General features: G+C 53.0%; 2 protein-coding genes across 2 annotated transcripts in view; one reads left to right on the top strand and one right to left on the bottom strand.

Annotated features, from left to right (window-relative positions):
• The window catches only part of NSF (N-ethylmaleimide sensitive factor, vesicle fusing ATPase), a 147,079-nt gene extending 145,320 nt beyond the window's left edge, over window positions 1-1,759 (top strand). The window contains exon 21 of the mRNA XM_061144283.1: window positions 107-1,759. Within this exon, the coding sequence (XP_061000266.1) occupies window positions 107-152 (46 nt within the window). The 3' untranslated portion in view covers window positions 153-1,759. The remainder of the gene's footprint in view (window positions 1-106) is intronic.
• A 9,200-nt stretch (window positions 1,760-10,959) lies between these two features.
• Window positions 10,960-26,316, bottom strand: part of WNT3 (Wnt family member 3) — a 47,201-nt gene continuing 31,844 nt past the window's right edge. The window contains exons 2-4 of the mRNA XM_061141236.1: window positions 16,047-16,288; window positions 11,983-12,248; window positions 10,960-11,439 (exon numbers count right to left, since the gene is read on the bottom strand). Of these exons, the coding sequence (XP_060997219.1) occupies window positions 10,960-11,439; window positions 11,983-12,248; window positions 16,047-16,288 (988 nt within the window). The remainder of the gene's footprint in view (window positions 11,440-11,982; window positions 12,249-16,046; window positions 16,289-26,316) is intronic.

The following is a 26,316-nucleotide window of genomic DNA, read 5'->3' as shown; positions in this document are numbered from 1 at the left end:
AGTGAAAAATGTAGAGAAACCACTAAGAAGCTTTTAGTGTGGTTTTGTGATGAAGGGCTTTTTGCAGACTCTTCATCTGTTTTTCGTGTGTGTTTTGGTTTTTCAGTAGCCCCCTCGACTATGACCATGAAATATTTTCAAATGCAAAGTGACCAAGCAAAGTGACCAAGGTGAAGATGGCCTGGGATCGTTACTCAACCTCCTCAAGATGCTGAACACAGTGAAATGTCCCCTGCCTTCGACACGTGCTCACACTGCATGACGAGTGCGATGAAACTCCCTTCCCTGTGCTCACTGAGATACTCCCTCTTGTGGAAGGTGTGAACTCGCTTTAGAATGCTGTGCTCACCTCTCCGTGTAAGCGGATTCCTTCTTGCTCAGTCTTAAACGTGGAAAACATACTGTACTTATGAACACTACACATTCTAAGCTCCCTACCACCACCACCCGAAAACGCTCAATAAACATGTTGATGTTGCAAAACAGCAGTTGGCCTAGTAGAAGGAAGGCTTTCCACTTGTAAACTAGGAGCCGTGACTAAAGGTACTGGGTTCAAAGGGATTCTCTCATAACTTCCCTGTGCTAACACTACAGGTCATTGGATAGTTGGTTCAAGTTTCTCCCAGAAGGCTGGTTATCTTTGCCTGAAGAAACAGGGCTATGAATTTCTAAGATGCTGTTCTCAGTCATTTTCAGAGATGTTTCTAGGTTGCCATCAGGAGATCTTTCTTAATAGGAAGTCAGATTATTACCATGTTGGCTGTGCCATCCCTTTAATGTAAGTGATGTGCTCAGTGGTAAGAGATAACGCTGGTCATTACTACTTGGTAGATGTTGTTAACAACCTGTGAGAGATGTGTATGGTAAAAGCATACACCCCAAAACAGAAAGGTGTCAACTCAAGTAACAACCCTCTCAGCACTCACTAGTGCCCAGGTCTAAGTGGGCCAGTAATACTAAAGGCTTCTTTAGATCACCACTTTTCTTTTGTCCCTAGCTTAATGACTTACTTAGAATGTATCCTTCCTTTATTTTAAATTATCTGTACTCCCTAGCATCTAAATGAAACACTATTTTCCAGAAAAAATAAACCACTTTCTAGTGCTCTCCCCTCAGTCCTTTAACATCCATTCCAGTACACTGAAGACGTCTCCTTCCCCCTCTGCACGCTTCCTCCAAAGGGAAGGAGAACAGTAGTTCTGAGTTGGAAGAAATGTGATCAGGTCGTCATGTTTGGTGAGAAGACTTATGGAACACGCGCCCCTCCCCTGCTGCTGCTGCAGCTTCGGCTCCCAGGACAGGAGCCACCTGGAGGTACTTAACGTGAGGCTTGGCACCAGGTGGTACTTGGGTCACCACAGTGGTCCGTGGTGCAGCTCTCTCATCTGTCCCTGTGGTAGAAGATAAATTATCTCCAGATCTTGCTCTCTGTATATTTTTGGTAGATTTATATGTCGCATCTGCTTTCTTTTGGGTTTTCATCTCTAGCTTATTTTGTGGCTTTAAAAAAAAAAGTGGATTGTATTATAAAAATTCTGTGGTTCCTGGTGGCCAGTATCCTGGATCCCCTTATCTGTTTTAGATCTTGCCTCTTTTTTCTCTTCCCGTGAAAGCAGCATACCTTGTATTAACTTATGTCTCTTGTTAAATAAGATTAATGTCTTTGTGTTTTGTCCAGAACTATATTGAAGAAATATAAATATTATATTGTTTAATGCAAATGAAGGAATGCAATAAAGAGTACATATACTTAAAAACATCCTGTAACAGACCAATATTTTGTACAAGACAACATGCATAACTGACCAGAGTATATGAAGAAGGGGCTTAGAAAAGCCCCTCCTTGTTATAACTAGTGTAAGGAGATGATGATTTTTATTTTAAAATCTCTGGCGTTAATTATTTAGAAAATATAGTTAATTTAACAAATACAGTTTGATAGCCAGTTTTATATAAAGTTGGCACACAAGAAGAATCTTTATACCCCCTTTACTTATTTCCTCTTATTAAAAAACTGAAGTGTACCAAAGCCATTAAGCGGGTTAGCAATAAACCAGAAAGGAAAATTGTTTCCCAAGTAGAATTAGTCTTTCCTGTGACACATAACAAACTGAAAGATGCAAACACCCTCCGTGAGATTCCTTCACATGGTTCCTTTTGGTATCCATCCATTTGGCATGTTTCTGAGCTCTCACATCTTTTAGCCTAAACCTTGATGCTTAGATGCAGCTCAGGGTAGGACTAACAGCCACCCAGAAAACCAGCAACACTTGTGGGGAGAGGTCAGCCTTAGAGCTTCTCTGACTGCAGGGTCAGACCCCTGGGAGCTGTCCACACCCTCCTGCGTGGAGGCCTCTGAGGATCTCCCTGGTCCCCGTGTAACCTTGGGATTGGAGGGCTTCAGCCTTTTCAGAACTCTTCAGAGCTGATGCTAGGCAGAGCGTGTACATAGCACAGCCTGGTGATAAAGCGATGGTGACTCCTCTGGCCGCTGCCTAAATTTCTTCTGCAGATGAACAGTTAACAGGCTACTTTTTGTCAGAAGAGGTAATTGAAGCCTCAAAAAAGGGGGTTATTTTTCTTTCCTAAAGTTTTACAACTTTACTGAAACTTTTTTTTTTTTTAGTGTAACACAGAAAAACTGGATAATGGTAGTTAAACCTGAAATATGTTTTAAGACTGCCTTTTCATATCCTAAGGGTTTCCCTTGTGGCTCAGCTGGTAAAGAATCCGCCTGCAATGTGGGAGACCTGGGTTCGATCTCTGGGTTGGGAGGATCCCCTAGAGAAGGGAAAGGCTACCCACTCCAGTATTCTGGCCTAGAAAATTCCATGGACTGTTGTAGTCCATGGGGTTGCAAAAAGTCGAACACAGCTGAGCAGCTTTCACTTTCATATCCTAAAAATTACAGTGAACAGCCTAAGTTTCAGCAACAAGTCTTAAAGTAGATTCAAGTGTGTCTGATAATCAAATCCTGGTAAACAGACTTGAAGCACTGAGTCAGCTATAAACAACCAACCCAGCCCAAACACAGAAGGTAAAGGTTTCATTTTCCTTGCCTGACAACTTGATCCATCAGCCTCTTCAGAGAAGTGACTGGGAAAGGTGTGTATGAGAGTTCAGAAAAGCATGTAAATTTCAGAAGTTATTGCAAAATGACCCGAAGTTTCTCTTCAGCTTGGCAAGCGGTGCCGAGACTGGAGCCGGGCCCACGGAGGGCGTGTGCTGTGTGGACACCGTGGCATTAAGATGCAGGAGTTGGTGCCTGCGATCGGCAGGAGTCCCAAGGAGTGGAGACAGTTTGCAAGGAGGACTTGGGTTTGAAATTTTCCCAACGTACGGTCGCCACACAGCTGACTCTCTCACTCTGTTTTCGGGAGTATAAGATGAATGCGGAGATAATGTTTTGCCTCCTAGCAAGTTCTCTGTTGAGCTAGGAGGAATGATGACACTGTAGCAACCATAATTTTGATGAAATATCAACAACTTCACTGACGTGTATGTGTGTGTGTGTAGATCAACCTCTCACATTAGCGCACTATCCTTGAACGCACTTAGAATAATGTCACCATCATCGTTCCCCGCTCTCTGCTTCTTCCTCCTTTATTTGTATCTCATCCTTGAACTGTCTCACAGACTTCCCTTCTTCATAAACTAACACTGCTTTGAAAAATAATAATGCTAAACTCATTACATTATCTTCTTTTTTTCTTTGGGGCTTTTTTTTTTTTTGGATCTTCCTCTTGTTTTTAGATGTTTAATAGTATTTATGCTTCTGGAGAAACTAAATGTTCAAGCACTGCTATAAACTGTGTTCTCTTTAATCATAGAACATAATTAATCATAGAAAGGATTACAAATGGGCTTGGTGAGTGTGACTAGGGACCATTTGAACATTTAGCAATTTTATAGGTTAAAAACAAGTACCCAAAATACTGGGGTCGATGCGTATTATTAGCTTTATGGAAAAGTGAAGCACATAGACAAGCAGCCCATGAGACAGGGAGATCTGTGTCCTTTCCACGTCCCATTCACTGCACACATGAACCATTTTTGTGGGTTCAGCTTTTCAGGTACTAAATAAAGACACGTCATGGGCACAAGAAAATTCATGAACTTCCAGGAGCCCTCACTCATCTGAGGTTAGAGCACGGGCAGCCCACCTCCACCACAGGAGGCAGATTCTTCTGTTTTCCTGTTATTTCTTCTGTGAAGTGAGATGAATTTACTTAATTCCTAATAAAGGTAAATAAAGGAAGAGAAAACCTTTTTGCCGTGCCAGATAAACCGAAGGTGACATTTTATGGGCAGGCCTGAAGACCAAAGGATTGTCTGTGGTCATAAAACTGAGTTACAGCATCTGGTTGTTGAAAAGGCGTTACCTGTAAGCTTCGGGTGAGTCCTTTTGAAGCCACGGTCCAAGGAGAGCATGCCCTCCCTAGAGCATGCCCACTGGTGGGTCTGTTCTGCCCAAAGAAGTCTAACCCTTCCAGTGACACCCATTCTAGAGCCCAGGGCACACCATTTCTTCCTTCCCACCAAGCTACCCCTTCCAAAGCTTGGAGTGGAGCTAGCAGGGGAGGGCCATTTCCACTCAAAGTTCATTTTCAGGAGGGCAAATTCTATTTTCCCAATAAATAGAGTTAAAAACATGGGTTTGAAAGGGATTAAGTTGGTGGCCAACCCCATGGTCCATTAGCCTTGAGCCGTATCTCTTGAGTGTCTGTGATATTAATTTGTGCATTGGAAGTCTATGAGAGGACTTATTGCCCAAGTCACTCATGTCTAAAAGTTGAAATTCTTTTAGAAGCTGACTTAGAACAAAGAGAGCCTGTGAGAAAGCCCTTGAGTAGATCAGACCTATTGTCCATGACATCTCAGGTGATCTTTGCTGAGAAAACAGGAGATGACCTTAATTGGGCCCCTCATTTCAGAGTGGAGGCTCCCACATTTAGAACCTGATATTCTGGACCTCCTGAGCATGAATCTGGAGACTCCACACATTGTACAATGTATCAGTTTTCATTTGTTTACCTTCTCTTTAATGACTTAACAGAAAAAAACTGCATGATGAAATATATTTTCTCCAAATATATATATATTTATATAATATATAATCTTAGTTAACTCAAAGGTATATACATTGTATAATAAATAATATTTATAAAAAGAGACTTTTTGAATATAAAATCAAAAAGATCAACAACTTCTACAACTTTTTACAAAACTTTGGATACAGCAGGTTGGTAGGAAATTTCTCTTGGATACTATGACCTGACTACGGCGAGAATAATTACAGTGCACTCAATGTACTATTATTAAATAATTACTTGTCAGCTACTTGAATACGCCCCAGAAACATGACTTTATCACTTTTAATATAGAATACATAGATAGGAAAAGACTGTTGTGAAAATTGGTATCCATTCTGCCAAAAGAATTCTCACATAAAGCAAGCATTATCTGGTTGACATGATTTAAAACTTTTTCAGTCTTAAGAGATGAGATGGGGAGGGGCATTTCAGACTCTCTAGAGGGGGTGGCATGTGGATCTTGAGCAGGGCTCGATGCCAGCAGATTCGGGTGTGCAGGCACGGCTTCTAGACGATCGTCTTGGGCGAACCTGCCTGAGCACGTAGGAAGATGGCTTAACCCGGTTTCTTAGGTCAGTGTTAGGCAGACCAGAGAGAGAAGGGGGAAAGGAAGAAGTCACTTGTTCTAGCCTAGGCCCCTATTGCATCTCCTTTCTGATTCTCCTTAAGGCAGAGCCATTTGCCTCCACCGTGCTCACTTCCCCTAAGACCCTCCAGAGGACCCGCATGCATCAAGGAGAACTCAGCTGTGAGATGCTCTACCCCAGGGAGCAAGTGACGGCCTGCCCCGCTTCAAACACCTAATCCTGATCCTCAGAGACTACATGGACTGATGCTATCCGCGCACAGGTGAGGCCGGAAGACCTGTGTGAAGGAACTCTGCGTTCCTGGTTCCTCACACAGACCAAAGGAAGAAAAGGATGCAGGACAACGTGTCCTCAGAGGAGAGCAAAGGAAGGAATCATATGTATCCTCCCCGTCTACTGGTCAGAGTCGGAACTTGAGGAACAGACGGCTACTCTCCCTCTGACCCTCTGTCTCATTTATACTCAGGTGACCTACAGTCCAACTGCTCAACCTGGAGTTTGTATGGAGAATCTGCAGGTGAGCAGGGCTGGGAGGGGCAGAATGGCCCCTTTAAAGACACCACTTTCTTCAGGAAGCCATCTAAGCTGGAGAAGTCTTGCCCCCTACACATAACCTATTTACAACGTTCACTACAAAAAGAAAAAAAAAAAAAAAGTACTGCGTTAATGGTGGAAACCGCAGAATGGTAGAAAAAGATTTTTGAGATCTGACTGCAGTTCACAAGAGCCTCTCGTGCAGAACAGGGTTACAGAGAAAAGGGGACTGAGAAGAACATACAGCTGCTCTTCAAACACCCGGAACTCCCGGTTCTTCAAACTCGAAACCTGACTCTAACGATGGCCGTGGCCTCCCTACCACTTGATCCCAGCTAAACTTATGGCTTTTATCAGAATGTGAAAGTCTATCAGATTCGAATGGCAGTAGACAGAGAAAAAGAGACTGCGGGGCTTTGTCCTACTTCCTAACTCCCACCTCACAGGCATCTTGGAATGTCACCGGGAGAAGCCATCGGGAAACAGAATGTCGCCCACGTCGATGTCTTTACCACCAAGCAGAGCAGCTCACCTGAGCCCAGCCTGTTCTGTTGGAGTAGAAGTGGGTTTTTGTTTTCTTTTTCCATTTTTATTTTCTTTAACATGTGCAAAGATAAGCCTCGGGTCTGTCCCTATCAGACCCTGGAGAACTGAAAAAGAAAGCCCCTTCTTTAAAAACCACACACCATCCAGAGTAAGGTGAGAAACTTAAGATGAGAGAGAGGGAGGGAGGCCCCCCAGGCAGCGGCGGGTTGGGTCCAGGTCATTTACCACACGTGCGTCTGGCAAGAGTCCTGATTCCATGCTGTCTGATGCTGAGGGCCGAGCCCAGCTCTGGGTCCTGCTTCCTGTAGGACTTCGGTGAATCTGCCCAGCCACACACTTCACCCGTTCCCAGTGCCCTTTGGGAAGCAAAGAGGAAGAATTAGGAACGTGGTTGTTTTCCTGGAGGGACCACCCACAGGATGCAAAGCTCAGAGGCTGTTGGTTCGACGTCTCAGCGTTTCTGTTGAACTGGGAGGTAACAGGGGGGACTCGAGTGGCTGTCCCGTGCTCCTTACTCTCCCTGGGGTAAACCGCCGAGGAAGGGCGTGTGAGCTACAGTAGGGCATCAGCGTCTACACACTGGGATCCAAATCCTGCCTTTCCACCTTCTAGCCAGACAATAAAAAAGGCTGAGTGCCAAAGAATTGATGCTTTTGAACTGCTTTTCGAAGACTCTTTTGAGAGTCCCTTGAACAGCAAAGAGATCAAACCAGTCAATCCTAAAGAAAATTAACCCCGAATATTCATTGGAAGGACAGATGCTGAAGCTGAAGCTCCAATACTTTGGCCACCTGATGCAAACAGCTGACTCACTGGAAAAGACCCTGATGCCGGGAAGGAGGGAAGGCAGGAGGAGAAGGGGACGACAGAGGATGAGGTGGTTGGATGGCGTCACCAACTCAATGGACATGAGTTTGAACAAACTCCGGGAGATGGTGATGGACAGGGAAGCCCGGCGTGCTGCAGTCCATGGAGTCACAGAGTCAGACACAACTGAGCAACTGAACAACCCCTTCTAGCTGGGGCTGGGGCAACAGGAAGCCCAGTCTAGGTCACTCGCCTGATAGAGGAACCTGTCTTGGGTAGAGACTAGGAGAAACCCTGCAGATCTAGGGCCCAATTCCCAACTTTGTAGACTCCTGTCCACTGTTTCTGTATCAAGCTGTCCACGCAGAAGAAAGTTTATTGCATTATGAAAAATTCCTCCTCATGGGAGCACCAATCTGTACCTTCTCTTCATTTGTGTATGTATTTCAAGATGTGTGTGTGTGTGCTCAGATATGTATTTACATGTCACAAAAGATTTGAAGCCCAAAGGGCTCTGATGGGTGTTCCCCATCAACCCCGAACTCCTTGGCCAGCAGGAGACTTTTACGAGAGGAGAAACAGACTCAGCGAGATTCCAAAGACATGTCCAAAGTCTCGCAATGACGCAGTGACAGAGCCAGGACTTGGGGTTTGCCAGGCCACCAGCCTCTTGTGCAGAGCCCTTGCTAGCTTGCTGCACTCACAGCATCGGGATGCCAAAGGCACAAAACTGGTCCTCATGAGGTGGGAAATCGGAGGTTCTCCTGAGACAGCAGACACAGTCGACAAGCAGTGCAGAGGCTTTCTCCGTAAGGAAGGCCCTCATATGAGGGAAAGGCTTGAGCTCCTCCTGAGCGTGTGGAGGGCATGCGTCCTGCTTGGGGGCGCCCTGCCCTTGCCCACCTGCACCAGCCCGTCTCGGAAGTTCCCGTCCTGCCTGCAGAGCGTCGGTGGATGAAAGGACAGGAGGGTAGCAATGGTTTCGGCCTGTGGCTCCGAACCAGCAGCAGGCTAGAGGGGAGCTGCTCCTGGAGGCCAGGCTTCGGGATGGTCCCTCCTCCCTGGACCCTGTGTCACGCTCTTCGTGTGCACAGGGCTCTCATCCACACAACAAGCCTGCAAGGGTCGTGGTTCTTATCCCCCAGTTCACAGATGAGGAAACCGGGGCTGAGAGGCAAAACCACTTGCCCCAAATCACTCAACAAAAACTGTTCGTCAAAAGGGCACCACATGGGGAGACAAGAATCCACATGTCCCAGAGCAAGGGCTCCATATATGAGAGGCCCAGGGGCCACCATCTACCACGTCCATGTAGTATGTTCCACAGGGGGAAGTGCCATTCCGTTTCAGAAACAGGGAGTGTTGACCCTTAGGATCAGTATCAGATCACAGGATCAGTATCAGATCACAGTTGGGGGATTTTTCTGGACACTGAGGGCCCACCCAGCACACCTCCTTCCCACTCAGGAGATGGCTTGGCTTCGCTCAGCTGCTTTCAGAGGGGAAGGGAGGAGAGGAGCTGGAACGGAGCTGTGACATCCTGGAGCCAACTGCCGGGGCCTGGGCTGCTGTCAGAGTGGCCTCTGCAGGACCCACAGATCGGGGCTTTCTGGAGGCAGGGGCCTGGGCTCAGCGTTCCCATCTGTGCAATGGGCAGGCTAGACAGATGGCCCCCTGTGCCCACTCCACACTCTGGTTTGTGCCCAAACCAGAAGCCTGGTTTCCCCATAGCCTTCTTATAACGTCCAGAGCTGTGTCCTGCTTGACAGAGTAGACGTCAGAGGAAGGAGGCATTGCAGTTTTCAGACTTTCCTGACATGCAGAGTGAGCCTGGGAGTTCTCCCCTATTCACTGATTTTTCTCCCATCATTCTGAAAAGCAGTTAAACGTAACTGCTCAAGTGATGACACCATTTCTCACAGGATGCCCTCGTGTCAGGGCTCTGATGGCATTTATCACTTTCTGTTCGCACTATATTCAGACCAGCATTCACATCTGCCAGCTTGCTTGAACCTCATAAAAATCCTGCCAGGCTCCCATCATCACCACCAAGTGAGGGAGCTGGGCTGCAGCTGGGAAGCGGTGGGGCTAGAACCACCTGTGCACGCTTTCCACTGCCCATGATGCTCTTATTCAGACACCAAGAGAAGTGGTGCCTCCTGCTGTCTCTCTGGACTCCGTCCCTGCCAGGATGGAACCTCAGCGACACAGAGGGACTTCCCAGATGGGCTGAGTCAGTCACCCCTCAATCAGAGCTCTCCTCTGCTCGTGCGGTCCCTCCCAACCACATTGCCCAGTGGGGTGCCCTTGCCAACGCAGCCCCAGGCAGCGACGGCCCAGGCGGGTGAGTCCTCCTCAATGAACCAAGTTACTGTCCCCAGTGTCCTTCTCTCTGTTCCTCACAGCCGCTCTGGGGAGGGCGGTAGAGGAAGAGACAGTCTTGCTGGGGTCACACGGTTGGCAAGTGGTAGCAGCCGGACTGGGCCTCAGACCCCTATGGACCAGGCCCTTTCTCAGGCCAGAGAAACCCTCCAAGAACAGGACCACCACATGCCAACCTTGACCTGTCCTGGGGACCTATGGACCCCAGGGCCGGGCAACAGTGTCTCCCACGCAGGCCACCTCTGGGAAGCTTGGGAACATACTCCAGCAGTCTTTGATCCCTCGATTACTCACCACCATCACTCTGAACTTGACTCCTTCCTCCTCCCCATCACCGGCCATAAACGCGGTGAGAGTGCGCCCCGCTCCACCCAAGCCTCAGATGTGCCGGGATACAGGCTTACACACCGCTTCCCCCCACCCACCTCCTGAGGGTGGTAGGAGTTATGCTTGTGCAAAATCCTGCCTTCTAAGTTCAAGGCGGATGCAAAATGACTCTGCCCCAGGGATACAAGAGACTTTGGGGCCTGCTAGTCCAAGTATTTTAACCCCCTCACTTTACAGTAAGTAACCTGAGGCCCAGAGGAGTGAAAAGAACGGGAAGTCAGGAGCCAAGTCAAGACCAAAAGTTAGGGGGCCCAGCTTCCAATCCCACAATCGGCTCTGGCTCCAAGGATGCTCAGTCACGACAGCTGTGGCTGTGTGAAGTGGCCTGGCTCATAATTTATTAACTGGTACATGCACTGAATCAACTGCTTGGAGCCTCATGTGCACACACATGGTTATTATCTGTGCTTTGTGTAATCCAAGACACTGCCCAAGGACCATTCCCACTGAAGCCCGGGAAATCCTGCTTTCCTACTGTGGCCGTGGAAACATAGGTGTCCTGGATCGCTCAGAAGTGGAATGGGGTCGTCACGAAGAGAAGACAGGCAAGCCCAGGGCCCTGCACCAAGGCCCTGCCCACCCCCCCACCCCAGCCTCCCCACCCGGCCACCCTACCTGGCTCCCTACTTGCAGGTGTGCACGTCATAGATGCGGATACACTCCTGGCAGCTCACGTAGCAGCACCAGTGGAAGATGCAGTGACATTTCTCCTTCCGCTTCTCCGTCCTCGTGTTGTGGCCGCGGCCGCAGCAGAGCAGGTCACAGCCGTCGATGCCATGGGAGGTGACATTGCAAGTCCGGTCCCTGGTACCGAAGGAGCCCGTCTCGGGGTTGGGCTCGCAAAAGTTGGGCGAGTTCTCGTAGTAGACCAGGTCCCTCTCAGTGGGCGGCTTGAAGAGCGCGTACTTGGCGCGGAGGGTCTCCACCCAGCCGCGGGACTCCCGGTGCTTCTCCACCACCATCTCCGAGGCGCTGTCGTACTTGTCCTTGAGGAAGTCGCCAATGGCGCGGAAGTCGGGCTGGGCCCACCAGCAGGTCTTGACCTCGCAGCTGCCCGACAGCCCGTGGCACTTACACTTGAGATGCATGTGGTCCAGGATGGTCTGGGAAGAGGAGCCACAGCTGGTCCTCAGACTGACCCCACCAGGCCCTCCCACCCCCATCGCGAAGTCTCCTCTATTCCTCCCCTATGCCAGGATGAGAATGGACTGGGGATTGAGGCTCAGACCTAAGAATGGTGACCACCGCTTCCCTGCGTCCCTCCCCTTCACACCTCGGTATTGGCAGAAATCATATTCATCTCTCAAAGCCCTGGGAAGTAAGGACTGTGACCCCCGTTTAACAGATGGGAACTTAAGGGACTGGCCTTAAGTCAGGTAACCTAGGAAAGGATGGAGGCTGAATTCAAAGCCAGGCCCACGGGTCTCACAGCTACATAGGCAGCTAGAGTGCCCTGGGACTGCCATACTCGTGGGCTGACAACATCCTCAGGGCCGGAGGAACCTGGGGGCTGGGGAACAGTCCAGGGAGAAAGGAGGAGGAAAGGCGAGCAGGGAGCCCAGCATGCACATGGGCCACAGGGAGGGGTGGGAACCGGTCCCGGAAGGGGTCTCGGGCAGGGCTGTGGGAGGGTGGCCGGGGCTCACCGTGCGGCCAGCCTCGTTGTTGTGCTTGTTCATGGCCGAGCGCGCGTCTGGCCTGTTCTCACGTGCATCTGCGAACTCTCGGGACACAAGCACCCCGAAGTCAGCATCCTCGCTGCAGCCGCCCCATTTCCAGCCCTCGCCAGGCGGCCCCTTATGATGCGAGTCACAGCCACAGATGGTGGAGGTGCCCTCCGCACAGGAGCGTGTGACGGCGAAGGCCACACCGGCTGAGGCGATGGCGTGCACAAAGGCCGATTCCCGGGTGGCTGCAGGGAGGGCGCAGGGAGGCATTGCTCAGACTGGGTCCTGAGACAGGCTGCACCCCCCGCCCCCCCCCCCGCCAATCCCTGACTTCCCCAGTTGCAAAAGGGGGCTCACCAGCCCAGATGGAAAGGAAGGAACCCAGATGCCATTCCCTCTTTGGTTGTCCCAGCCCCTAGTGGGTATCCCCACTTTACAGATGAGCAAACTGAGGCCCAGAGTCACTAACTGGCAGAGTGGAGCCTGTTAGAAATGGGTGGAAAGACAGCTCTGGCAGGTTGCTGAAGAGATAAGGTGCCCTTGATCTGTCCGAGTCCCAGGTCGCCCTACCCTCTGCCTATCCAAAGTGGAGATCCAGCACAGGCCTGGGCCCTCCCATTCCTGAGAGAGCCTGAGGTCTGTGGGGAGTGAGGCCTGGGAACCAACAGCCTAAACCTGCCCAAGTCCCCCCATTCCCTACCTGGATACACCTGGGCAGATGCTTTCCTCCTCTTTTTTTTTTTTTTTGCCAGCGCCATATGGCATGTGGGATCCCAGTGTCCCTACCAGGGATAGAACCCCTACCCCCCCGTGCTGGGAGTGTGGAGTCTAAACCACTGAACCACCAGGGAAGTCCTGACCTCTTCCTTTTCTGAGCCTCAGTTACCCTTTTTGTAAAATGGGTACAATTTTCCTCTGCCACCAAAGTTCCTGACCAAGAGAACAGTGGTTGGCATCTCAGCCTCCCCCTTCCATTTTCCTGTCCTCTACCCAAGACAAAGCCAAGGTTTTGGACTAAGAAGGTCAAGCGCTTCCCAGGAGGATGGAGGGACACAGGGCACGCTCCCTGCCTCTGTCCCAGGATCCAGAAAAGGGAAAGAGAAGATTCTCAGGGTGCTCCTGCAACTTTGTTATAATGATAACCACCTTGAGTAGTGGGTATTCACCAGATTTTACCCTTAATGTGCTTTATCCCATTTAATCCTCTTACCCTATGAGGCAAAAAGCCTTCTTATAGGCCCATTTTGCAGATACAAACATTGACGAATAGGGAGGCAAAGGCCTGGAAGACCTGCAGTCCAACCATCTCTCCTTACTGGTGAGGACCCCGAGAACCGGGAGCCGACCTGCAGGCTGCTGGCCTGCATGTCTCCTTTCCTGGGCTGTGGCTCTGGTCTCGGCGTACCAGGAAGCCCGGTCCCCCCTCGTGGCCACTGCCGCCTCTGTAGAGGCCCCGGGGCCCTCGTGGACCACCAGCAAAGGAGGACGCGCCCCATTCGCCGGCAGGCTGGCGGGGAGTGGGGGCGGCCCGCCGGGGCATTGGACCCGCTCAGCCCGGGCCGATTGCCACGGGGGCGGCCGAAGCCTGAGGCACGGAGCCCCGGCTCCGACCCCGGCCCCGGGCTGCCCACCCCTCAGCGCCCCGGGAGCCGGGGGGCGCCGAGGGCGAGCGCCTCGCTTCCGGCCGGCCCGCGGCCTCTCGCGGCGGCGGCGGCGCCCGGGCTCCGGGCCGCGCTCGGTTCCCAGCCCCGGGGACGCGGGGGCGGCGGGGGCGGGGCGGGGATTAGCCTGGGAGCGGCGCTGACAGCCCCGCTGTGCCGGTCCCCGTCCGGCGGGGCCCGCTGGGCCGCTCAATCCGCCTTTGTTCGCGCGGTGTCACACCGCATTACCCGCATAATGCGGCCGCCGGGTCCGGGCCGCCGGGCCGGCCGCCACCGCGTAGCAACGGGCGGCTCCCGCGGCCGGGCCGCGCCCCCGGCCCCGGCGCCGGCCCGCGAAATCCCCATTGAAGCGGCGCCCCCCGCCCCCGCGCCGCGCCGAATGGCCAGAGGGCGTGTGAATGGCGCGGCGGCCGCAGCGGGCGCGGGGCCGGGCCGCACGGTGGGGGGCGCCGCTCGGGCCCCTTTCAAGCAGCCTAAGCCCCTCCGGGCCGCCCGCCCCCGCCCGGGGACCGCGATCCCCGGCCGCCCGCACCCCGCCTTCGCCGCCTCGCGCCTTCCGGCCGCCGACCCCGGCGCCCCCTGCCGCCGCTCCGGGCGCGCCGGCCCCGGGGAGTCGGTCCCCGGCGGCAGCGGAAGATGCGCGCGCCCCGGAACAGACCGCCTCCCTGCTACCCTGGGTCTCAAAGCTGGGGGCAGAGTCCTACCCTGGCCGCCCGCCCGGCGCGGGTTGGGGGCTCGCCAGAGGCGGGGCGCGAGCGTGGAGCCTAGAGCGGGATTCGAACCCGTTCGCGCCGGGCTCCGGACGCTGGGGAGCGCGTGCGGGCGCGGGGTTAGGGAGCCTCCTCCCGCAGACCGCTGAGTTCCCCTTTCTCTGACTTGGGAACCTGAGCTCCCCTCACGTTCCTTTCTCTGACATCCTACCCACGCCTCCCCATCATAAAACTGCCCTCCTGCAATTTCGAGATGTGGGTAAGTCCTAGAACCTACAACGGGGATTTCAAACGTTATACACAGACTTGAAGGGATAATAAGCTCAGAGACCTGGTTTTCACAGGTTTTCACGTCCCGCGCGGGGAAGAGCAATCAGAAGGTGAGTCTTGCTTTGGGGAGCGCGTCTAGACGCCAGGCTGTTTGATTAAGCGCTACCTGGCCCGAGGTGGGGCACCGGAAGGCGGTGAGACTGACACGCCGGCAAGATCAGGTTTGAAATGCAAACCGCCGCCACTTGGCCCCAATTAGAGGCCAAACCTTTTATGTAAACAGGGAATAATTAGCTTTGGTAATAGAAGCGTAAACAGAATCATCATCCATTGATTCGCTAATTGCCCTTCTGAGCCGTGACAATAGCCTGTAGGTCGGACTTACAAGGCGCACCAGAGGCGCAGGTAAACGGGGACTGCACTCCCAAATGGGGGGTCGGCTTCCCGCACTCATTCCCCGCCATTCCCCCCACTAACCCTTCCCCAGGTCCAGCTGGGTCTCGGGTCCCTTTTCTTTCTGACTGTAAATGCAGCTCTTCTAAACGGAGGGAAGGCCAGGTTCATTGGTTGGGGTGCCAAAGCCTGGTGGTGGCTAAGAGGCTTCAAGTTGCTGCAGAAAAGAAATGGTAGCTCCCGGGAGGGCAGCAAGGATCACTGCATTCCTAGACACTGCAATTGCTCAAAGAGTTGCCCATCTTCAGCCCAGAACTCAGCAGCCCCAAAGTCTCCTTCTTGGGACCAGTTGCCCACCTTATCCCTTTCTCCCAGAGCCTTCCTGTTCAAAGGCAAGTTATGTGAATCCCATTCATTTGAGACACAACCTGTGAGTCTCCGTGATGGCTGGAAAGTTGCCAGAGGCCAGCAGGTTTTGGAGCCCCACCACAGTCCACAGGCACAGCCAGCCTGCTGGGGGCACGGCAACGAGCAGAAACTACTCACGGGATGCCATGCAATGCCCCCAGCACCAGGCAGCTTCCCTGGCTCCAGAATTTTCTGTGTGGGAGAGACCTGGGGCTGGAGGTGCTTTCATCTCACCCTAAAGCTAGATTTGCATAGCAGTTAACACAGCACTGGGAAAACGTCACAGAAGTTCACATCAAAGCCTGGGGCCATCCCCTGTGCCAGCCAGGAGGGAAGGACACCCACAGCCTCCTCGCCCGCCCTAGGATCACAGGATCTCTAGGCTGCTCAGCACCCCCAGAAGCGCCTGGGAAGGTGTGGCAGCCACAGTGACAGCCTGGGTCAGGCCAGAGAGGGACCTGGCCCACTTTGTGTGGAGGTGACCAGCTTTTCTGTCCTCCCCTGGGGACCCTGAGCTCAGAGCTGAGGCACCCTGATGTGGTTCCCCTGTGTCCTGAGCCACCCCCCCACCGCCACCTCCTATCCTGCCCAGAGACGGTACCTTTGTCGAGGACGGGCCCAAAGATGGCCAGGCTGTCGTCGATGGTGGTGCAGTTCCAGCGGCGGCCCCGGAACTGGTGCTGGCACTCCTGGATGCCCAGCTTCACGCCCTCAGCCACGCTGGGCATGATTTCGATGTAATTGCGGCAGAAGCGCAGCTGCTTGGGGACCAGGCCTGGGATGGAGCCGCAGAGTAGGGGCTGCGAGCCCAGGGATGTGTACTGCTGGCCCAGTGCCAGAGACCTGTGGGCAGACAGAGGGTAGTGGCACTGTAGGCGCCAAGCACATGGTCCATTGTGGGCATCATTTCTTCTTGTGAGCACTCGGGGGAGGTGGAGCCACTGAGGGCCCGTGAGCCTGAACCCCTAGTCCTGAGAAACCTGGTGTCTGAATGCGCTGCCTTTGGGACTTTCGTGGTGGGTCAGTGGCTAAGAATCTGCCTTCCAGTGCAGGGCACGTGGGTTCAATCCCTGGTCGGGGAGCTAAGATCCCACATGCCGAGGAGCAGCTAAGCCCACTCACTGCAACTCCTGAGCCCGTGCGCCTCAACTAGAGAACCCACACGCGGCAAACTACACAGTCCACACTTGCTGGAGCCTGTGTGCCACAACCAAGACCCAACACAGCCAAATAAATAAAAATAAATGAATGAATGAATGCACTGCCTTTGACCTTAGCTGTGCACTGTCCCTTGAAGCACAGAGCACTGATCTAAGGCAGTCAGCCCTGTGCTGTGGGCATTTCCAGCTTTCAGGGACACGAGTGGGCAGTGTAATGCTATAAAAAATACCCTGGATGGAAAGATGGTATTAGGGGCCCAGGTCAAGTCCCTCCCAGGCTCTGGGCCAATTTCCCTGATAGGGAGGGGTCAGGTTGGGAGTTTTGGTTTCTAGGGCCACATGGGAGATTACCAGTGATCCATGGGAAGGAAACAAAATCTACAGAAAGGAAGATGGCAGGAGCTGGCTTGACCCCCATCATATTCCAGAGAAAGCAAAAAGTAGAGAAGCATCAGTCCCAGCAGGGAGCTTGTGCGCACACACACGCACACACATACACACACATACATACATACACATATGCACACATACATGCACACACGCACACATACACACGTGCCACCCATGGCCATGTTCCTCAGCCTCTTCTGAGGATGATGCCCACCTAGCCCAGAGCCTCCCAGCATCTCTCCCCAGGTCCTCTGTCCTTTGTCCACCAGGGCCTCCGTGACCATCTTTGCAGCTCCCTAGAAGTTTCCAGAGCTCCGTCTCTTCTCTGACCAGAGACTGGAGCTTGGCTTTGTTTCATGAAAGTTTAGCTCAGGGTGAGGAGGGAGAAGACCTCAGATCATACCCCCCCAATCTGACACAAATAACCTTGATCAAATCATATCCCTCTAATATCCAACATTCTTCAGTCAATAGTCTGTCAACCTCTTGGGTTTTATAAAGAGTGAACAGGGAGAAAGGAAAAAAAGGGAAGAAAAGAAAGACAAACAATAAGAAGAAAAAAAGAGTGAATGGGGGGAAAGGTCTTGTGGGAGCTGGAGGAGGAGGAGGAACAAGAGATTAAAATACTGGAAAACCAAGGTGCTCCTCCTCCACTCCCCTCCCCAGCACAGAACAGAAGGAATGACATTTTGTGAGAGAAGCTGAGAAAACGATCCGTGGGTCTCAGTAGACTCCAAGGCCAATTTCAGTCAGCCCTGTCTGTGATCAGGGCCAGCATGAGCTGGAACAGGGTAGGCATCAGGACCCACCTCCTCTCTCCCTGTATTCAGCACTGACCAAGGCTCTGGTCTGGCAGTGGCCTCAATCAAGTCCCCAGGACGAAATGAAGACGAAGCCTTGGGAGGAAGGTGCAGAAGACCCAAGAGGCAGATCAGGGAAAAGCACACAAGTTTTCTGGACTAGACACAGGGATGAGCCAAATGTTTGCCATTTAACAGTTCTTGTCATACGCTCGTGATGGGCACCCTGGAGGGGCATGGTGCCCTTCACCTGGAGCTGGCTCTGGGCTCCATTATCAGAGACACAGGCAGGCCCTCAATTTTCTGTTGGGGAGGGATGGGGGACCCAGGTCTGGGAGTCTGGATGGCAACATTTATGAGAAATTTCCAGATCTTGAATGCCAAACCCTTTCAAGGAGAAGGAGGGGTATGCTGCAGGCCTGACTTTCTCCCGAGATTAACTAATTAGAGAATTATTCTGTGCCCCACACAGGCCAAGCCTCTTCCTTGGATTTGCCTCATTTAACCCTTGTAACAACCCTAGGACCTAGGAGGGTTGTTACAGCAGCTCATTTCCCATGGCTTAGCCTGACAGTAACCAACCCAGACCATGGAGCTACTAAGGGATGGCTCACTGGAACCTGTTCACCTGACCCCAGAGCACATGGGCATGTACCACCCTCCTCTGGACAGTGCCTGCCTGGGCCCCGCAGGCTAGGAGTGGCTGCAGGCCTGGCCCGTCTGCACCCTGGGCCTCCAGACTGAACCCAGGTGACAGGGTGGGTCAGCCCAGAGCCCCATGGTGGGCACCAGGACGCACACAGTATCTGCTCGGTCGCCCTCCCTACCCCTGCCATTTACAGTTAGAAACTGGTTATTGAGACAATAATGATAATCAATATATATTGTGTGTTCAGTCATGTCTGACTTTTTGCAACCCCATGGATTGTAGCCTGCCAGGCTCCTCTGTCCATGGGATTTCCCAGCCAAGAATACTGGAGTGAGTAGCCGTTCCCTTTTCCAGGGGATCTTCCCAACCCAGGGATCAAACCTGCATATGCTGCATTAGCAGGCGACGATGGACCCTCTAAAGGAATATGGCGATTTTTTGCTCCCTCCTTATACCCTGGTCTGGTCCCTAACTGTCCCAGAGCATCATGGGGAGAGAGACCTGGCACCCACTGCCCAACCTCCATGTCCCTTCCTTTGGCCAGAGCCCTCCCCAGTCTCCCACCACAGGCACCTCCATCTATGCCTGTCCCTGGAAGGTGGACTGGCCTTGCGGACCTTATGCCGTCCTTCAACCTGGCCTCCTGGCCCCATGGCAACCTGCAACCTGGGCAGGCCTGTGTCACGACCACCTCTGGCACCAGGGAACTCTGTCCCATGTCACCGCCCCCCCCCCCATTTACTGGTCTTCTCACACCAGGGCCCCAAGGCTCCAGCCTCCCTTTGCCCAGAGGAATGAAGGAGGACCCAAGGGCACTCAAGGACCCTTCCTTCACCCCTCCTCCACCCCCCATTCCTCGCCTCCTTTCTCATCCTCTTCCCACACCTGTTGGTGCTTCCACAGGCCAGCACACCCTCAAGCTAAGCTGGTTCAAAATGAGAACCTATAAGAGGTGACTTTAGAGAGCACAAAGCCCATTATACAGATGAGAAAACAGAGGCCCACAGAGCGAAGTGGCTTGTCCAAGGCAAAGCTGGACCCACGAAGCCAGGTGAGGCCGGCTGCACTGCAGGGAAGGGCGCCGGGGTGTGGGGAAGCCCTGCTGGCTCCTCATTTCCACTCGGTGAGGCTGCTCCTCATCCCAGCATTCTGAGGGGCTCCCTGCTCCCTGGTTGCACCAATCTCCCCCACCCCCGTGGGTCCCCAGCAGGCCTGCCCAGCCCAGCAGCATGCCGGAGCCCCATGCCCTGGCAGGGCTTGGCTGCCTGCAAAAGCCAGAGCTGCCCCCCAAACATCTCCCAGGAGGGGATGCCATGGTGTGGTGCCCTGTGCTTTGCTGGGGGCACCCGCCCTTGCTTGTGAATCCTTCCTCCTGGACTGCTGCCATCTCCCGTCCAGCAAGCAGACTTCCTCTTTCCCCTGCAGTCATGTGCAGCACTAGAGGTCACAACGACCATCACTTATTTAGCACATCTATGCCAGGCACTTCACAGATACTGTGTCGCTTAATCCTCAGCAACAGCTCTGCGACGTGGCTGCTGTCATCTCGGTTTTACAGATGAGGAAACTGAGGCAGAGAAGTTGGGCGACCATAGATTTTGTCTGACTCCAGGAGTGATGGCCTCAGAGAACAAGCCCCAGCCTTGGTGATATGAGTTCTTTTCCCTCCTCCCACCAAACCCTATCTCCTTTCTGCTTTCCATGTCCAACCCATTATATATCTGGAGCCAGGCTGCCTGCATTCAAACCCAGCTCTGCTGTTCCCAAGCTGCCGATCTCAAGTGTTTTATTAACCCCTCGTGCCTCACTTTCTTCATCTAGAAGATACACGTGATGGGAAGGATGAAGGACATAAAGCTCCTGGCATGTACGAAGCCCTCTAGTCGTGGTGGCTGTGGTGGATACTGTGTGTTTAGGGGCGTCCCCAGCATTTTGTCCCCTGGTATGTCATCAACCTCATTCCTGAGCCCTCCCATCCCTGACTTGACAGAACACACCAGAATTTCCAGAGCCCCTTCCCATCTATCACTGGGAAGGATGCTTTGGGCCAGAGCAAAGCTGGCCCCTCTCCGGGCAGCTCAGTCCTCACCAGGATGGCCAAACAGACATCTGTGATCTGGCTGAGTGTGAAAGGGAACCCAGAGGGCAAGGGCAGAGGGACCTTTCCAGGACGCTCCATTCAGGGATTTCAGCTCAGAAATGGACATCCTGCCAGTAATGAGCCAGGGCCTCTGGGGATGGGGGTTTAGCTCTATGGTCTGGCGCTGGGGCCAACGAGGCTGTGGCCATGGGACTGATCTACAGGATGGCTGCCCTCCCCCAAACACGCCTTGACACCCGGCCCGAGCCTCCTGCCCACACATGCTCATGTCTGAGATTCCACCCACCACAGGTGCATTAACTTGCATTGACTCACAGCTCCTTGTCCGCATCAGTGAAGTGCATGTTCCACGGGTGGAGGTCACACTGTGAGCCTCAATCGCCATTCTTCGTACCAAAGTGCAAGTGGCCTTAAGCGGATGTGTCTATCAGCCATCCACCCTGAGCACCTCTCCACTGCCCAAGGCCCCGGCAAGCATCTCACCAGCCTCCAACCTCTGATTCCTGGGTTGCCTCTCATGGGCTCCCAGACAGAAGTAACTTCTCCCTCCGTGTTTTCTCTCTACCTTACTCAGGCCTTCTTATCTCAACGTGCTGAAATGATGTGTTTCCAATTCCATGGCTGTGCTGGGGTGAGTTCCCTGAGGACAGAGATTGCGCCTCCTCTCATTCTCCCACGGTACCACAAGCACATGCACACATGAACACAAGCACACTTGGCCTACAAAAGGACCAGCCGGGCCCATGACAAGCAGTCGCTGATTCTCCAGGGGAAGAATTAAAGAACTCCTTCCCGAAGGGCCTGATCCCCTATCGCTATTCTGTAGCCCCTCAGCCCACCTCCCCAAGCCTCCAAGCATCCGGAGCTTCCACCTACACACAGGACAAGACTCCTCGGTTCCGCTGAGGAAGTTCCTCCATTTAGGACCTGAGACGATGGCTGGGCTCCCAAGAGAGGTGGGGACCCGCCTGGCACCGGCAGCTGGTGAGGGGGAGGGCAGAGTGCCCTGCCAGGCCTTCGCAGCTGGGCAGGGCTATTTATACCAGCTCCTGCCCGGCCCGGCCCTAGGGCCCTGCCACCCTCCCCTAAGGACAGCTCACCCTCCACCCCAACCACCCACCGCCCAGCTGGTCTGAGGACAGACACAGGCAGCCAGGCGGAGGGGGTGGCAGGTGCCAGCAGGCGACAGGCGGCTCCTGAGGCCTTGGGGTTGAACTCTCAGGATGAAAGACCTTCTCCAAACCGGCCAGGCTTCAGTGCCACGCATGGTCTCATCAGACTGCCACCCCCACCAAGCCATTCACCAACCTGCGGCACCTCTGTCTCCAGAAGCTGGAGGTGGGTCTGCCTGGTGAGCACAGGGCTGCCCGATGCTGACCCAGCTGAGGTGGACGGCATACAGGGCGAGGCCCCCAAGGGCCCGTGATGGTGCCACTGTGGACCCACAGACTCTGCGGTCCGCCCAGCACTGCCCTGCCCTGCCGGGACCACGTGCCGTGGTGAGGTGGGGGCGCACCATGCTGTCCCTTAATGGGCCATGTGGGTTGGGGCCCCTCACCCAACCAGGTGGCCTCCCTTGCACTCAAATTTACCTACATTTTTGACCTGAGACCCTTCCAACATCATAGTATTTGAGAGATTAAAGGGGCCTCAGGGGTCATCTAGCTTAGGGTGTTTTTTGTTAGCTATTTTTTCCCAAATATACATCCCCAGCACACTAAACAGGTAAAAAGAAGGACTGTCCCTCCAAAAGCTAAAGGTGGAATCATCATCCATGCGTGCTCAGTCGTGTCCAACTCTTTGTGACCCCATGGACTATAACTCGCCAGGCTCCTCTGTCCATGAGATTCTCCAGACAAGAATATTGGAGTGGGTTACCATTTCCTTCTCCAGGGAATCTTCCCAGTCCAGGGATCGAACTCACGTCTCCTGCATTGGCAGGAGGATTCTTTACTGCGGAACCAACTGGGAAGCTCACATGACCCGGCAATTCCACTCCAAGGTAGGGCCACCCAAGACAGATGGGTCACAGCGGAGAGTTCTGATAAAACGTGGTCCACTGGAGAAGGGAATGGCAAACCACTTCAGTATTCTTTCTTTGAGAACCCCATGAACAGTATGAAAAGGTATACACCCAGGTGAACTGAAAGCAGGGATTCAAGTGGATACGTGTTTACCATTGTTTGTGGCAGCACTATTCACAACAGCCAAAAACAACCCAGTGTCCATCAGCAGATGAATGGATAACAAAACGTGGTAAATCCATACAGTGGAATATCATTCAGCCACAGAAAGGAAAGACACTCTGATACATGCTACAACACACATGAACCCTGACAATAATATTCCAAGTGAAATAAGCCAGACACAGAAGGACAGATACCGTACAATTCCACTGACACGAGGTATTGAGAATAAGCAATTTCATAGCGACCAAAAGCAGATTAGAGGTAGCTGGGGGCTGGGAGGGGGAGTCACAGCTCACCGAGGGTAGTTTCTGTTTGAGATGATGAAAAGTTCTAGAAACAACAGTGATGGTTGGACAACATGGCAAACATAACTTGATGCCACTGAATTGTACACTTAAAATGATTAGATTGAAAAAAAAGTGGGGGCAGGGAGGGACCCAGAAGCCCACCCCTCCACCTTCCCCTCACTCCCCATCTATGACCACTCTGCAGGATGCAAAGTGAGAACCACCGGTCTCGTCTAATCCCTTCTCTAGATGTGAAGACTGAGACCCAGAGAGAGTTTGTTGTTTTCCCAGGTCACGCAGCCACATATGGGTAGCGCTGTGGAAGGCAGGTCCAAGGGTGCACCCCAGGAAAAGGACCCAGGGTCCCTGCCTAGGCACTCCACTCTCAGGGTGAGCTCCACAGCCAAGTCTCCTGGAGTCATGCCTTTCTTGGAATCAGGGTCCACTTGCCCTCAGCTTTTTCAATGGCAAGGACGAACTGTCTCTGCTAGCTCCAGATAGAGCACCCTAAGATTCTGACCCAAAGAATCAGTGCCTCTTAAGCCGACTGGCAGGGGTTCTGGGAGGAAGGGGTGGGGAGATGGAACAAGGGAGGAGCCAGAACCACCTCCTTTGTGGTCCTTTGCTCTGCCTCTCTCTCCATATTTCTGGTAACCCTACAATGGCCCAGAGCTTGGTGCTCTACCTGCTGGCTCCAGGACAGATGCCCTTCCTGTTCCTGGGTCGGCAGGGGCCCAACTCTGGCCTGGGGCAATGTGGAAACTTCCAGAAGGGGAAGGAAAGTCTTGAAAATGGGCAGAAAGAAAAGAGTCAGGCATTGGCCTTGGAACTCAAGGTCACTACCTTTCTACTTAGCTCAAGAGGCCACTCAGGGCTGGCGGACATCACAAGGGGAGCCTGACAAACTCAGGGGCACAGGTACCCTGTGGGTGGGCAGGGCAGGGGCACGGGGCCCTGTAGGCCCAGATGCACCCAACTCCTGGAACTTCCAAAGAGCTTAAACACCAGTAGCGGGGGCCACTTACCCTGGTGCTTTTGCAGGGAGCTCGTGACAAAGTGAGAGGAGGGACCTAGGTCAACAGTCACAAGCTACCACTTTTTTCCACCCATCCACTCAACCTCCCTAAGCACACTTGGGCTGCATGGGTGCTGAGCACAGCTCTTCGCTCTCCCAACCCAACCCCGAACACATCTCAGGGTGAGCCAAGGAGAGGGAGTTGCTTCAGAGTCCAAGGGGCTCACGTGATCCAGAGAGCAGACCTAGATACCCCAGTGGTCGCCTTTCATCACAATCCACCTGGACCTTGCCTATCAGCAGCTGGTTCATTCGCTCAGTAGGCATGAACGGGTCCTCTGGTTCTCACCAAAAGTAGATTTGGGTGGCTTCAGGACCACCCTTATTTTTACACAGGAAGGGAAAGGTGAGGGTAGAAAGGGTCCACACATTGAGCTGGGACCCAGGGTCCAGAGAGGAATTAGTGAAGAAGCAACTGCAAGAGCCTGGGTGGCTGGGAGGCCCAGGCCTCCTGTTAGTTTCCCATCTTGATTCAGCCCCAGCCATCCAGCCTGGAGCCCCGCGAGCAATAAACACATGGAGTGCACTGAGGTGCCCGCCCTTAAGGAAAGGAGGTTAAAGTCTTCCCTTGGTAAACAAATTCACTTCCCGCCTGTTCACTCAAAACACGTTGAAGTGATGATTGAACTGGGGAAAGTGCCAACCACTGGAAACATGGAGATGAACTGAGCCACAGACCTTGGGGCACCCAGACCAGGAGGCGTCTGTCAATTACAGACCAACAAGCATTTCTGCAGCACATACTAGGTCTGGGTGCCATGTGTGTCGTGAACAAGCGACAGAGGGTCCCCAGGCACCTGCAGCTTCCCACCCAAGTAACCCTCATGCCAGAGAGCACATGGTAAGAGCAGGGGCATCCTGCAAGAGAGGAAGCAGGTCCCAAGGAGTGGTGACCAGGAAGGCCCAATGAAAGAGCAGGCACTGAATTAGTGAAGGATGGCTGGGCTCCCTTGGTGGGGGGGGGGGGGGGGGGTTGCTGGGGTGCCAGGCAAGAGCACCAGACAAGAGGTGGGAGACAGAACAGCAGTGGGTCCACCCCAGCCAGAGTCCAGGGACCTTACAAAGGAGCAGAAGAGGGGAAGGGGGCCCTGAGTGCCAAGTTTTACTGTGGGGACCTGTGCAGCCATTGAAGGTTCCTGAGCTGGGCTTTGGAATGTTAATCTGTTAGACATCATCTGGAGAAGGGAACGGCAACCCACTCCAGTATTCTTGCCTGGAGAACCCCATGGACAGAGGAGCCTGGTGGGCTACAGTCCAGGGGGTCGCAAAGAGTCAGACAAGACTGAGTGACTAAGCATAGACATCCTCAAACTGCAGAATGAGGCTAGGGGGTGGGTACCAAGAGACCAAAGGCTGGGAAAGGAATGGGGGAGGGATTGGGGGGACAGTTTATGCTAAGGAGAGTCTCAGGCCTGTCTGTGCATTATGACCGCACCCCTTGGAACATGGTATCCAGTCCCATCATTTCATGGTGAATAGATGGGGAAACAATGGAAACAGTGACAGACTTTATTTTCTTGGGCTCCAAAATCACTGCAAATGATGACTGCAGGCATGTAATTAAAAAATGCTTGCTCCTTGGAAGAAAAGCTATGACCAACCTAGATAGCATATTAAAAAGCAGAGACATTACTTTGCTGACAAAGGTCCATCTAGTCAAAGCTATGATTTTTCCAGTAGTCATATAAGGATGTGAGAGTTGGACTATAAAGAGAGCTGAGCACCGAAGAATTGATGCTTTTGAACTGTGGTGTTGGAGAAGACTCTTGAGAGTCCCTTGGACTGCAAGGAGATCAAACCAGTCAGTCCTAAAGGAAATTAGTCTTGAATATTCATTGGAAGGACTGATATTGAAGTTGAAGCCACCTGATGCAAAGAGCTGACTCATTGGAAAAGACCCTGATGCTGGGAAAGATTGAAGGCAGGAGGAGAAGGGGACGACAGAAGGTGAGATGGTTGGATGGCATCACCAACTTGAGGGACATTGAGCAAACTCCAGGAGTTGGTGATGGGCAGGGAAGCCTGGCGTGCTGCAGTCCCAGGGATCACAAAGAGTCAGACACAACTGAGCAACTGAACTGAACCCTAGAACAGGTTTCATGGGCCTGGAGTAAGCCTATTTGAGCTGGGCCCCGAGCACTTCCCATCTAGGTTAGTGGAGCCTGTGGCTGTGGGTCTCTGGACAGTGGCTTTAGGAGCAAAGAGGAAGCAGTGAGCACG

Source organism: Dama dama, chromosome 5 (assembly GCF_033118175.1).
Source record: "Dama dama isolate Ldn47 chromosome 5, ASM3311817v1, whole genome shotgun sequence".
Lineage (NCBI taxonomy): Eukaryota > Metazoa > Chordata > Mammalia > Artiodactyla > Cervidae > Dama > Dama dama.
Note: the sequence above shows the minus strand (reverse complement) of the source record. Positions and strands in the feature narration are given on the sequence as shown.